A 14,788-nucleotide genomic window follows, 5' to 3' on the forward strand; every position below is an offset into this window, starting at 1 on the left:
GGATTCTGAGGAGTGAATTCACGGGGTAGCCCCACACCCTCACCCGGACCCTCACCCGCACCCTCACCCGGACCTTCACCCGCACCTGCACCCTCACCCTCACCCGCACCCTCACCCACACTCGCACCCGATCTGTCACCCACACCTTCACTCGCACCCTCACCCACACTCGCACCCGATCTGTCACCTGCACCCACACCCGATCCCTCACCCACACCATCACCCGCACCCGCACCTCACCCTCACCCTCACCCACACCTTCACCCACACCCTCACCCTCACTCGCACCCTCACCCTCACCCGCACCCTCACCCTCACCCGCACCCTCACCCACACTCGCACCCGATCTGTCACCCACACCCTCACCCGCACCCTCACCCTCACCTGCACCCTCACTCGCCCCCCGGGAAGAGCTCCATGATCATTCTTTTCTGTAGGCCAAAAACTGCGGTGGGAACTGCTGCCATGCAGCTGGACTCCCAATGCAGTGGGGATGGTGGAGCTCCGGGCTGGCGGGAGCCATGCCACCGACGTGATTCCCAGCACAGCGGTGAGGGGCAACAGAGGCGCAGTCATCTGACCCACATAGTTCCCGCGTTGCCTGATGGGTGCAGCTTCCCTACAACTGAAAAAAATGGACATCCTGCCAAAGGCGTCCCCGTTTTGTGCTGGCAGAAAGGCTATAGGTTCGAGAGCAGGAGTCCTTCGCTCTGACTGGAAGCCCCAACACAGAGTTCCGGGCCCTCGGCCAAGTTCCAGACTCTGGACAGACCCAGGCCCCTGGAATGGAGGAGAGACTGCCGTCTCCCAGAGGAAGGGGCCCTGCTAAATGCCAAAAATACGCAGCTAATTTTCCCACCACCCCTTCCCAAATGGATCTTCCTCTGTTTATCAGGAGTCTGTGCAACGGGGATGGGAAATAATCAGGCCTTCTAGGAATTTCTAGACCCTGGATCTGAAAGGAGGCCCAGATGCCAGGCAGAGCTGTGGTTTACGGAGGCGGGTGATGGAGTTGGTTCAGGTTTTCCTCTGAGTAAGCCCACTGAGCCTCCCAGCCTCCTGTGGAACAGACGTACTCAGCCAGTGGCAGGGTCCCCACATGGGTACCCTGAGCCCATGAGTGAGGTCGGCTGGAAGCAGCAGAGCAGCCGGAGGAGGAGCAAACCCCAGGCCACAGCGTGCTCCTGGAGGGACCCTGATTTTGTCAAAATTTAGATGCAGAGAGAGAAAAAGATTAAGGAAAATACCAAAATAACGACAGCGGTGACTGCTGGGTCTGACGTTTTGGGCAGGCTTGGTTCTTCTCCCTTTTGCTGTGTCCCACAGGAAGACAGACCCAGCGTGTGGGGACCCGCACCCAGCCAGTCTCGCCCTGGCTCAGCCTGTTTACTGGCCCTGCCCTGCCACCGAGGGCTGAGCTCACTGTCCGTCTGGGCATGTCTGTTGTGGTCTTGTCTTTTCTGCCCTTCTAGTTAGGCCCCCCGAGCTCAGCCACAGCCACGGCCCCCACTGCCGCCTCCTCCCTGGGACTCACTGACGCCTGATGTGAGGGCTGGGCAGGGAAGGTGCTTGCTGCTTTGGGTGTTACCGCCTGTTGGAGGCCCCCGTGCCGAGTTCTCGAGTGAGATGGCTCTTTCCATTTTCCCCGACAGCTGCCTCGGCCTCCCTGCTGGAATAGGGAGCCACAGTTCAGTGACCCTGTGGTGCCTTGTGGGCCTGTGGGTGTGCCAGGGCTCCGGGGCCTGGGCCTTTCCCTGCTTCGTGTGACCGACCGGGCCGCGGATGAGCCCAGAGGCAGACTGGAGCTGAGTCTTCCTCGCCACTTTTCCGCTCAGTAAGCCCTTTGGCTGCACGGGTCACGGTCTGGAGCTGTTGGAGAAGGCTGGTCAGCGCTGTTGCTGTCCCACCAGACACTTGGCCAAGGGGGCTGCACTGGTCTGCACGGGAACGTCCCACCAGCGTCTGCTCATGGCTGGGCTGTGGACCCGTAGGCTTGTTCAGAAGCCAAGCGCAGGCCAGGCGCCAGCTCACGGAGCCTGTCCCTGCAGCCACGCTGTGTGCAGGCACGTGGGGCACCATGTCTCCTCTATTGGCACTGCTGGGTCTGGGCCGCCAACCCCGCCTGCCCACCTGTGTCCTCAGCAGCAGCCCACGCCTGGCAGAGCCACCAGGCGCACTCTGTGCTGCAGCCCACGCCCGGCAGAGTCCGCGGGCGCACGCTCCGCTGCGGCCCCACGCCCGGCAGAGTCCGCGGGCGCACGCTCCGCTGCGGCCTGGATGGGCTGGGGCTTCGGGGCTCACTCCTCAACCATGAGACCCCTTCACCACAGCTGAGGCTGTCGCGGTGGTCTCGGGCTCCCACTCTGAAAGCCCCAGGAGAGGGTCTGAAGGGGGCGAGTCCCTCCTCCCGACCTTCCTGCCCATCGTCTCCAGAGCTGCATGGCACTGAGTCCCCACAGGCAGCGAGAGAGTTGCCCCGTGACGGAAGGATGTGGGGACCCGCACCCAGCCAGTCTCACCCTGGGCTCAGCATGAGTTCAGGGAGGGGTCCAAAGGGCACTCCTGCCCACGCCCAGGCAAACCATCAACAAGAAACTGGGTGGCCAGGGCGTCCGTGCACGACCCCAAACTTCTCGGCGTTAGAAAAAGGGTGATGAAGACCCGAGACAGAAACTTCCTGTGGCTGTTTATTCTACTGCGAGTAACAAAACCTATGTCGTTCCATGTTCTCATGTACAGTGATATAAGCCTCCGCAATATAAAATACAATTTACAGGAATCTCTATCAAGTAAACTAAAGAAACACACTTGATTTTTACATTTGTGTATTTAAATTAGAAAAATTTGCTTTATATGTTAAACAAACAAACAAAAAAACCCTTCACATCGTACTAGATGTTGGAAAGTGACACCTACTTTAATGTAATTTAACCTATGGACACTTGGCTTTCAACACCAAACATCTCAAACTGATACGTTCTCAATGTTTTCTTAACTTAAGAAATCTGTGCTATAAAGTGAAAAATCTGTAGTGACGTACAATGGAATAACAGACTCCAAAGGACAAGTGAAGTTCTTTAATTTTATATCTGTAAAAGTAACTTTATGAAAATATAAAAAATTATCAAAGTGTATTTGTACAAATAAATTAGCCAGATGTTTTTTACTTCACACTTCAGAAGTACTCAAAAAATACACAAGCAAGAGACTGTTTCACAGTGAACAGCTTCCTATCTCATTTGCAGTTCTTGAGCTAATAATCACTATTTCTCATCTCAGACTTTATACGAGTATTGTTCCACTTTCAAGGACAAACTTTTAAATGTATCATCTGACAAATACCAGTTTGAGGCTGACTGCACTTTTCTCGGGACACAGAACTGCTCAGAAGGTGAAACTGGACGAACAAAACGTTCCGATTATTCAGATCAAGGACTCCTCCCCGCCCCCAAAGTACACTTAATTGGTTTGTTACTTTTTTTTAGGCTGGTCAAACTTAACGTTTTTCAATAAATTGTTATTTAAAATGCAACAATTATACTAGGACAGATGTTGCTTTAAATCATGTTTTTGAAAAAATTGATAAGGTGACATACAAAAGCTGAGCTCGCTAAGAAATGTGTGTTTCCCAGTTGAAAATTGCAATTCAAATTTTATGACAAAAGAAAGATGCATTTGTAAGTTTTGTGTTTCTCAAGACTCCAGATACAAGCTACTAACACTTCTCCCCAGCCGCAGGGTGGACGCCTGCGGGTCACACCCACACCGGCCTCCGGGACAGCGGCTAAGACCTGTAAAAGCAGCTTCTGGAAACACAAACAGATGAGATGTCAGTGAAGGTATGGCTCTAGGGTCCAATGAAATTCCCTTAAAATTTACAATAGTCAAGTTATTGGAAAATGTAACTTTATGATCTGAAAAAGCAATATGCTCTGTAGGCAATTTCCCATTTCTTTAACTTTAAATGGAAATATTAAAGTTTAGTTTTTTTTAAAAAAGCATCAGAAGTGTAAAGATGTGAAATCTAGTAAGAAACCATTTACACAAAATTACAGTAATTTTTAAGTCCAGAATATTCTATCCTGAATCTAAGATCGTGGCTATTTCAAAAGCTATTTGTTCAACGCATGTTACGAACGTGGCTTTAAAAAGGGTCTCTGCCCGGCCGGGGCGTCTAGGCCTGCGAGGCGGTACCGGCGGCGTCGGAGGCCCTCGAGGCCTCGGGCTTCGGGTCCCGAGCGCTCTCTTTGCTCTTGCTCCGGTCTTTGCGGTCGCGGCCCCGCTCCCTGTCCCTGGCCTTGTCTCGGTCCCGCTCTCTGCTCCGGGACCGGTCCCGGTCGCGCCTCCGGTCTCGCTCGCGCTCTCGGTTCCTGCTCCGCTCCCGGCTGCGGTCCCACTCCTTGCCCCGGTCGGCCTCGCGCTCTCGGTCACGGTTGGCGCTCCTCTCCCGGTTTCTGTCCCAGTCCCGGCTGGAGTCCTTGTCCCGGTGTCGGTCCCACTCCCGGGCCCGGTCCCAGTCCCGCTCTCGGCTCCAGTTTCGGCCGCGCTCGCGCTCTCTCCTCCTGTCCTCGGACGCCCGGCCCTGGGCGTCGGGCTCCTCCAGCGGCTTCTCTTTGGGGCCCGCGTCAAAGCGCTCCCTCTGCCTCCCTTCGAAAGTCTGGTTTCTGTATTCGTGGCCTTTGCCCTCTCGGAAGTCGGGCGATGCCCACTGTCCGTCGGCCTCGGGGCCCTGTCCGGGCGCACCGGAGGAGAGCGCGGAGGGCGGGCCGGCCTCCTCCCAGCGGTCCTTCCGGTGCTGCGGGGGGTGGCTGGGGAGCTCCAGCAGGGGCCTGGGGCCCGGCTTCATCACCTGCGGGGCTTGGCCCTGGAAGTGAAATCGCGACGGGGTCTGCTCGTTTTTTTCAGAAAAGGGCGCAGACCCCCGTAGTCCACCAAACTGCAGCGGTGCTGGCGCCCTTTGGTTTGTGAATCTTGGTGGTGAATGGACCCTCTGGTCTTCGAACTGCTGAGGCTGAATGCCCCTGGGACCTGGCATAAAGTTAGGGACCTGGCCTCTGGGTCCTTCGAACTGGTTGGGATGAGGGCCCCGGGTAGCTTCAAACTGACTAGGATGGGGCCCTCTTGGGCCCACGAAATGGCCAGGGGGTGGTCCTCTCTGACCTCCAAACTGAGAGGGAGGGGGGCCGCCTCGGGGGCCTTTCAGCTGGGACAGCAGCGGCCTTCTCTGGCCTCCGAACTGGAAAGGCGCGCCGCCTCTGCCTCCCAGAAACGGGGCTTGCTCTGTCCCTTCAAACTGGGCGGGGGTGCCCGAGACCTCGTTATACGGGGCGTCCTGGAACTCCCTCTTCTCCCCATGGGGATCCTTGCGTTCTTCAAATTGGGATGGTGCCACTCCTCGTGGTCCACCAAGGTAAGAGGGTGAGGGGCCTCTGCTGTCCCCATAAGGAGGTGGCCCATGTTGCCCCGAGAATAAGGAAGGGATGGGCCCCTTCTGGGCTCCAAATCTGGCTGGCGGAGGCCCTCGTGGCCCATCGTTAGAGGCGATACTCTCTTCTGGAAACGGAGGGGCTGGCCCCCTTGGTCCCGGGAAATTGGGGCCATGAAGCCCTGACATCCCCAAAGCATGAGGTCCAGGTTCACGCTGACCTTGAAACTGGGGCTGAGCACCCCCCACTTTCTGTCCTGGTGTGGGGAGCGGGGTGGTGCCCTCGCCGGGTCTGGCCTGTGGCTCTCTGTCCCCCTCTGTTTCAACTGCAGGGCTGCTGCTCCTTCCAGCAGAAAGAAGATTTCTTGGGTCCTCATACTGAGCTGAGCCAAGAGCCTTGTCCTGCGACGCGAACCCCGGGCTGGTGAAAGGGTCCCGCTCACCGTCGTGCTGCAGCGGGAAGCTGGGCTGCAGGGCACCACAGGGTGGTGTGGGCAGCAGCACCCTCCGGGCAGGCCTGGCCGAGCTGTCTCCAGCCATGGCAGGGCGGGTGCCCTCCCCAGGCTCTGCCTTCCAGTCGTCCTGCTCGGACCCCGCTGGGGGCTTTTCACCTGAAGCCCAGGGGGAAGAGGCTGGCTCCTTTTCCTCCAGGACTGGCACGGGTGCCTGGCCCACAAGGCTGCCCCTGCAAGCATCTCTCTCAGGCAGGGCACCCTGGGCACCACGTGCCGAAAGCCTGGAGAGAGGCTCCCCCTCCCCGTCACCGGTCTCGGCGGCCAGGCGCCTTGCCTGCCGTGGGTCTCTGTGGTTTGATGCCTGGCTGGCGGGGGGCAGGGAGGTGGGCTTGTCTGCGGGCTGCTGCTCTTGCTGGAACAGCTCCGCCTTGGGCAAGGATGACTTTGGTGGTGGAGACATCAAGGCGTCCGACACTGAGAAGTGGGCCATGGAGACCCCGACTGCGGCCCTCTGCTGCCTGAGAGCTTCTTCCTGCTCCTCCAGCTGTCTCTTCTGCTCCTCGATCTGTTTGTTCAGCTCTTCTAGCATCTTCTGTTGTTCCACCAAGGAGGGCGTGGCGGCCCCAGCCACCGGCTCAGCAGGCCTGTCCACGGAGTTCCTTCTCACGTCGGCACACATCCTGTTGGGCAAGTCATCAACGGTCACTTTTGCTTCTTCTAAGATGGTCTCATCCTCGGGGTCGTAGGCCACCTCTTCCCGCTCGGCTGGAGCTGCTTCAGGAGCCCTTTCCACCTCATGGCGCCGGCCTCGCTCCACAAGCTGAGTGTCGAAAGCCCTCTCGGGGTCATACTCCTCCTCGGGGTCGTATGGCCTGTCATCCTCCTCTTCCTCTAGAGCCTTATCTTTTGAGAACTGACCGAACTGCTGGACGATCGGATCTAACAGCGGAGGCGCCGGCACCCCGTCCTCTGCTGTGGTTTTGGGCTCCTGGGGGAGACCTGCGGTGGACCCAGGCGGCTCCCGGACAGAGGGGTCGAATGATTTCTTCTTTCCAAAGAGAGTCTGCAGGATGTGCTCCAGTGGTGACGCTGTTTTGGAAGCAGAGGAAGCGGCGGAGGAAGCTGCCGTGGAGGCTGCTGCTGCTGTTGTGGCTGCTGTGGCTGGGCTGGTGGCTGCAGGTTTGAGGGATGACAACACTTTTAGCACCGGCGGTTCTGGAAGAGGGGGCGGAGGGGGAGGCGACCCAGGGGGTGTGCTGCTGACAGCCGTGTCTGCAGAGTAGAGCTGATACTTGGAGGGCTTCTTTTCGGACTGCGGGGCTGTGGTTACTTTTGGATAGGCCGGAACGTCCACTTCTTCTTGTTGAAGTCGGGTTCGCTTTTCATCCATCTTGTCTAACTCTCCAGTGTTTGCGGGACGTTTTATTTTTTGGCAGATTACTAATCCAAGAATTATATTCGGACGTGGTGACTCAAGACCTGAAAAACAAAATATTTGCAAATTTTAGAATCTAAATCCAACTTTCACCCTTTAGAGGTGAATTTTATTAAGGGCTTTCATGGGGAACGTTTAACAGACAGAAATAAGCCATTCTGTGGCAAAATAAAATCAAGTGTCAAGATAGTTGCAAAAGCCTGGATGATTCTGCCCCAGGAACGCATCGTCCCAGGAACGCACCATCCCGAGAACGCACCAAGCCAGTCTTCCCGGAGCCATGTGAAGGGGGCGACTAACCCCTCGTCACCAACCACGGAACTGAAGGCCCAATTCACGAGGGAATTCATCCCAATCGTCGGAATTTGTTACATATTTTAAAGAAATTATCTGTAATGCTAGAGCAGAAGTGTGGAGGGGAGGGAGGCTGTGGTGGGAACCTACAGGGGTGGAAAGGGCATTGTCCCAGGTGCCCTTAACACAACAGCTCAGCTATGCTCTTTTTCCCCTCGTGCCACTGCCAGGAAGGTAACAGCCCTTTTTTTTTTTTTTTTTTGAGATGGAGTCTCGCTCTGTTGCCGCAACCTCGGCTCACTATAACCTCTGCCTCCCGGGTTCAAGCGAATTCTCCTGTCTCAGCCTCCTGAGTAGCTGGGATTACAGGCACACACCACCATGCCTTGCTAATTTTTGTGTGTTTAGTAGATAAGGGGTTTCACCATGTTGGCCAAGCTGGTCTTGAACTCCTGACCTCAGGTGATCCACCCGCCTCGGCCTCCCAAAGTGCTGGGCTTACAGGCATGAACCACGACACCTGGCCCCCTTTTTGTCTTTAACTTAGGAGTTGCAACACATAATTACTCTAAATATACTAATATTAAATGTTTGATTAGGTGCCAATTCAACTCAATTCAGAATTATCAATAAAGCACAAGCATGAGGTCATCCATTAGTCTCTGGTGTCAGAATTACAACTACACAGGAAAAACGGCATTAAATGAAATGGCTAAAATAAATGCTTTGGACTGGGCATGGTGGCTCACGCCTGTAATTCCAGTACTTTGGGAGGCCAAGGCAGGTGGATCATGAGGTCAAGAGTTCAAGACCAGCCTGGCCAACATGGTGAAATCCTGTCTCTACAAAGAATACAAAAATTGGGCCAGATGCGGTGGCTTACACCTGTAATCCCAGCACTTTGGGAGGCCAAGGTGGGCAGATCATGCGGTCAAGAGATCAAGACCATCCTGGCCAACATGGTGAAACCCTGTCTCTACTACAAATACAAAAATTAGCTGGGTATGGTGGTGCACACCTGTAGTCCCAGCTACTCAGGAGGCTGAGGCAGGAGAATCGCTTGAACCCGGGAGGCGGAGGCTGCAGTGAGCCAAGATCACGCCATTGCACTCCAGCCCGGGCAACACAGTGAGACTCGGTCTCAAAAAAACAAAACAAAAAACAAAAAGTAGCCAGGCGTGGTGGCGTGTGCGTGTAGTCCCAGCTACTCAGGACACTGAGGCAGGTGAATTGCTTGAACCTTGGAGGCGGAGATTGCAGTGAGCCGTGATCGTGCCACTGAACTCCAGCCTGGGTGACAGAGTGAGACTCCGTCTTGGAAAAAAAAAAATGTTTTAGGTTTAGAAAGAAATTCAGTGAGCATTCACATATCAAAGACTGCCTGAGGCTTGCGTCCTGGTAAACACAGGACACGGTGCTCACGTAAAGCCCAGAGGTGCTCAGCAAACGGGTGGCAAAGAGCAGAGCAGGTGAACGACGCGCACTGGGGATTTTAGGGCACAGTATTAGTTAAAAAAAAATTCTTCAAAGAGAACTATTCCCAACGTTGTAAGTTGTGGTAACTTAGATCAGGAGTACTAATATTCCAGTAACAACCCTCCCCACACTCATAATCAATCAAGAATGCCAAAGGGGAATAGAAAAACCCACATCCCAAAACAGCAGCTGAGGGAAAAATGATACACATGGGCAGAGCATTTCGGCAGCGTAACAATATATGAAACTAAACCGTAAAAACTCAATGTACAGATAATTTAACATTACTGTGGTATACAAAAGGTGCTCACGTTACAGCTTTTTTTCCCTTACAATGACAACCAGTACGATTTCCCGTGCCTCTGGTGATGTTAAAGACCATCACAGATCGCTTCAGGTTGTTTGGACAGGCACCACCCTGTAGTTCTAAACACATTTGTTGTTAATCTCCCTAAATTCCACTAAGGAATTGATGGACAGGCTGAGCACAGAGGGTGGTGGGTGTCCATCTCACCCTTCAGGGAGGAATACCAGGCCTGCCAGACTGAGTTGGGACCAGCCTGCTCATGGGATGCTCCCTCCCTCCTGGCGAGAGGGCCAAAGGCCTCTTCCTTCACAGGCTGCCTGGCAGAGCTGAGACTCGAGCGCGGCGAGAGGGGTGAGGTATCCCAGCACCTCACCTCCACCTCCTCTTCATTCTGTTCCCCGGATGGTAGCATGGTGCCAGTGAAAGGGCTGGGTGGGCACAGAAGGAGGGAAGCAGGAAAGCCAGCCAGGCCACACCGAAGGGCACAGCTGAGCTCTGCTGCTCAGCAAATATGAAGGGCAACCTGTCAAGTTCACGTTCTGATTAACATGAGTTAAACATATTTTTAAATAGTACTTCTCTCACCACAATAGCTATCTTTTTACTGAATAAGCTGTTACATAGCTTACTCAAATCCACTTTTCGGGTATGGACAGTTGTGAAATTGGCTATTATGGCCTTCCCGGACCATACATCTGCAGAGCCCACCACGCCCTGGTGGGAAGGGCACTGAGGCTCAGGCTGAGTTCCTGTAAGCCAGGCCCTCTCCCTGTGAACCTGACACGGGGAAGAGACACAGGCCTGGGCTAGGCTTCGGGAGGGACCCCAGGCAGTAGGGCTTGTGGGGCCTCGTGTGGGGAAGTCACCTGGGGGAGCCTAGTGCTGACTCATTGACACAGAGGGGACATGCCGCCCAAGGGAGACTCTCAGCTTCTAAAGGGCTGTCAGGGTGGCGGAATGATGTACAAAATCACTGTTACGTAGTCCCGTCTTGTGGTGTGTCACTCCAACTCAAACTTTTAATGGCTAACTTGCTTGTTAATGAAAAAAATAATTAGTATATCCCAGCTCTGGCAAGATTCTTTAGTCTTGAAAACAGCAACCATCTGGAGATTGGCATCAAACACGCAGCTGGCACGTGTAAATGCTCCCAGCTCTTGGTGCTATCTGCAGACACTGGTGACTGAATAAAGCTGCAGAGTCAGATGGGTGTTCATTCTGAATTTCCCCGCCATTTAAAATTTAAATTGGGCTGTCCAAAAAGGCACACCCGTTGTGAAACAAACTTGTCACCCACTCCTGTTTGTTACTATGGTCGCATGAACATGTAAAACGTGGCCGGCACCCGCTCCTGTTTGTTACTACGGTCGCGTGAATATGTGAAGAGTGGCCAGCACCTTGGAAATCACTCTTCACGGAAGCAGCAGTGCCGTTCAGCTGACCGGACCTTGGGAGCCATCTTCCCTGGAGGAGAGGGTGCCTGGCAGTGCCTGACATGTCCAGACGACCAGTAAGGTCAAAAGGTCACAGAGCCCCCACCTCAGGAGGGGCAATCAAGGTTGCCCAGGGGCTGTTCCCAGGCTCACCCCTCCCCTCGGCAACTGCCCCGTGGTGTGTGTGAACCCTGGGAGGGAGTGTGCCCCGGGAAGGTGCAGAGACTGAGGCCTGCGTGAAGCAGGCACCAGCCAGGCCGCAGGCGGCACAGGGCACGGCAGGCTTACCCACCCACCTCCCTCCTGAGGGCTACTGAGGCCCTCAGTTCATAAAGCAGGCGGCCAGGAGCAACCAGGGCCCGGGGCCCGGAGATGCAAGCTGTGGCTAAACGTGCCCCTGCACTTCCACTGAAGGGTACTGATCAGGCCTGGAACAAGGGTGTGGACGTTCCCCCAACACCCTCTGAAAGGCCAGAGGGCGAAATGGTTTTCTTCTGGGCGTATCATGTGCAAGCAAACGGGCCTTTTTAGCACCACGTCTGTGTCCTTTGCATATTCACGAAGGAGGCGTCCGGACTCAGTGGTCAGAATCAGACCACACGCAAAGGAAAAGAACGCAAGACACTGAAGACAGAGGGTGTATTCGAAAAGCTGTGTGGGCCAAGACCAAAACCAGGATCTGTGTCCAGGTGTGTCAGCAATAGGGACTGGGGGACAAGGCAGCTGACGAAGGGAACCACCTGCTTCGGAGGGTGCAGGAAGCGCCCTTGGTACTGAACCTGAGGCTGCAGGAAGACACGCCCTCTTACTAATGAACCACCTGAAACCTGACTCCTCCCAACCCCAAACTATCACAATGAGGCCTTTACCCCTAAACTCACCCACCGAGCACATCCTACTATCAGTTCTTAAAATGAAAACTCTCTCAATGGTCTGCTTCTGTCAAAACAAAATGTTCACACCTGCTGGAACAGAAACTGTGTGGAAGTTAATCAACAAGGGTTCTGAGTATGACTTGGATAGAAAGACTTGGCAATTAAGGTGGGAAGAAGTGACTTCCCCCAGCCCACCAAACACACCCACTCACACACACACAGACCCTCCCTCGTTCCAACTGGGAATCCCTACGACCTGCACAAAGCCGCTGGGTCCAGCACGCCTCAGGTGAGAGAGCGATGTCCATCTTCTTCTGGGTGCCGGGGTGCTGAGAAGGGCCCCAGGGCAGCACCAGCCTGCACCGCGTCAGCTCTAGCCCCTGCCAGGCGGGCTGCAGGGCTGGGGGCACCACCAGGGTGTGCTGCGCTGGCTTATGGAAAGCAAAGGGGGGCCTAGGAGAGGTGACCAGGAGCCACCAAATGGTTCCAATTCAAACAAACAAGGACCAGTTTCCACGAAATATGTTTATTGATTTAGGAGGAGAAGGCAGTACATTCCATTCAATACTGATTACAATTTCCATGCAAAGCTACTGTTACATACACACATGAAAACTGAAGAAATGCTTACCTGACAATATTTCAAGTCAGAATTTCTCAGCTAATTTAGAAAGCAGTTAAAAGTAAATACAGAAGGACACTATGGATTCATTCTTCCCAGAAGAGCTTTCTAATGTATAAAGACCTCAGAGAAAGGAGCCCTTTCCATTGGAGCAGCTACAGAGGGCGGTATTCCTCCGGCCCTGTACTTGGGGGGAACAGACTGTGCACCCATGTTTATGGACCGAGGTCACTCGACAGGCATTTCAGACCAAGGCTCCAAGGCCTGCGGCTTCACGTGGAAATGACGGGGGCTGGGCATGGTTTACAGGCAGGCATCTTGGCTGTGGTCCAGTCCTGTAAGGGCCCCACACAGAACCCTCCACGATGAGCTTTCAACCCGACTCATCTCCCTTCCATGAACAAGGCCCTGAGACAGGCCCAGACTCTGCCACCCCAAGTCCCTGCGGGGGGCCCTGTTGGTAGAGCTGGAACTGAGTGGGGTAAATATCTAGGTGGAGAAGGTCACCCGGACCCAGGCCTCCCAGTTGCCCCCCAGTGATGCTGAGTTACGGAGAGTGCCTCCACTGCAGGGCAGAAGGGCAGAGGAAGAAAACCTGGTGTTTTTGTGGACAAATCATTAAGACATGCAAGGACAAATGTCCTCGGGGAGATCCAGCTACTGCTGTGAACTGCACGGCTCCCGAGGGTGCTGCAGGGGCAGCTCCACTCTCACTGCCCAAGAAGGGCCAAGTGTTGACGGGGCGGGTGACTTGGTTTCCCCTGAGGGCACAGCTGGGCACCTTCAGTCCTTCACTTGCTTAGATGTGAACAGCAAGCACCAACGGGGCTGGGACTAGACACCACGCTGTCAGAACCCATTAGGCCCCATGTGTGGGAGGCAGGACACCTGCAATTGTGTGGTATAAACTGAGGCACATGGATGAGTCGGTCACTCTTTTCTGTGTGAATCTCTACCCCCAACAGGACCTTCTCCTTAACACCCCCAGGGGAAGATGCTCCCACATCAGTGCCCTGATGCAGATGGGCAGCTCAAGGCTGGGGCGCCAGGTCTCCTTCAGGCCTGTGCTGCATGTGCTGCAGAGAACTGAGGCTCTGGAATGGCACTGGGCCCTGCAGACCCTCGCCCAGCACTTCCAGGGGCATGACTCTAGGCCACGCAGCACACACTCACCCCTGACCACAGCTCTGTGGAGTCACCACCATCAGTGCCCTCAGGTGTGGCCTGTGCTGTCCAAGGGCTTCTGGGCAGAGACTAACTCCATGAGGACAGGGTCCGCTGAGACAGGAAACGTGCCAAGACCTAGCCTTACACACACACACACACACACACACACGCACTACACATTTACACCACAAAGCCAGGACACACACATACATGTTTATATCTAGAAAACGCCAAGTCAAGTAATCAGTACGTGAAGTGGGCCAAGTACCCAATGGCCTGGCCTGGGGAAAAGGCTGTTTAGTGACCATGGAAGTGTGTGAAATTTCACGCACACATATTCATGTCAACAAGGACATCAGGAGAATTCAACATTATACTGAAGCCTTAAGTTAAAACATTTCTGAAGTGTATGGAAAAGTTTCACTCGCTGTTACTTCTCTAAAGTCCCTTGCCCTGTGTTACTTTACCCAGACGCCTCTGCTCTTTATGGTGCATCAAAGTCCCCGGAGCGTTTGTGTGTCCCCGTCAGGTGGCGTTGTGGCCTCAGCGAGTGCCTTGGTGGGCGAGTGTGACGTTTCCCCAGCTGGTCGCGGAGCTGACAGTGTGGGTGGTTGGCACCATCGCACTCAACAGACAAGGTGAGTGACCCCAGCCCAGCCCTCCTTGTCCCGGTGCCATCCGGGAGGTGCCGGGAGACCTGTCCTCTCCCTCTGCCCCAGGGCTGCACCTGCCCAGCCAGCCCTTGCTGTGGGGAGAACGGGGGTGCCGCTCCTCTGGTGGCCTCCCTGGGCCCCATCACTGCCCAGTGTGGGGAACCCCATCCGAGGCCCTCCCTGGGCCCTGTCCCTGCCCAGTGTGGGGAACCCTGTGCCCGGCATGTGCCAGGGCTCGCTCAACACCCTACAACCTGTGCTCACCTGACAGCTCCAAGTTTGGAGATGGAGTAGGGAGAGGAGCTCAAAAAAGGACGAAATATCGCTTCAATTTTTTTTTTTTTTTTTTTTTTTGAGACGGAGTCTCGCTCTGTCACCGGGGCTGGAGCGCAGTGGCCGGATCTCAGCTCACTGCAAGCTCCGCCTCCCGGGTTCACGCCATTCTCCTGCCTCAGCCTCCTGTGTAGCTGGGACTACAGGCGCCCGCCACCTCGCCCGGCTAGTTTTTTGTATTTTTTTAGTAGAGACGGGGTTTCACCGTGTTCGCCAGGATGGTCTCGATCTCCTGACCTCGTGATCCGCCCGTCTCGGCCTCCCAAAGTGCTGGGATTACAGGCTTGAGCCACCGCGCCCGGCCCGCTTCAAT

General features: G+C 54.9%; 1 protein-coding gene across 8 annotated transcripts in view; it reads right to left on the reverse strand.

The window, feature by feature from the left end:
* Positions 1 to 2,669: 2,669 nt before the first annotated feature.
* DIDO1 (death inducer-obliterator 1) overlaps positions 2,670 to 14,788 on the reverse strand; it is a 62,726-nt gene continuing 50,607 nt past the window's right edge. For 6 of the 8 annotated variants that reach the window (XM_005569546.5, XM_045363286.3, XM_005569548.5 and 3 more), the window contains one exon: positions 2,670 to 7,359. In XM_005569546.5, coding sequence (XP_005569603.3) covers positions 4,175 to 7,359 — 3,185 coding nt within the window. In that variant the 3' untranslated portion in view covers positions 2,670 to 4,174. Of the gene's footprint in view, positions 7,360 to 12,210; positions 14,085 to 14,788 lie in introns of those variants that run through there. The other 2 variants (XM_074005644.1, XM_074005645.1) reach the window with 1 other exon arrangement.

The sequence above is a fragment of the Macaca fascicularis genome, chromosome 10 (genome assembly GCF_037993035.2).
Source record: "Macaca fascicularis isolate 582-1 chromosome 10, T2T-MFA8v1.1".
Lineage (NCBI taxonomy): Eukaryota > Metazoa > Chordata > Mammalia > Primates > Cercopithecidae > Macaca > Macaca fascicularis.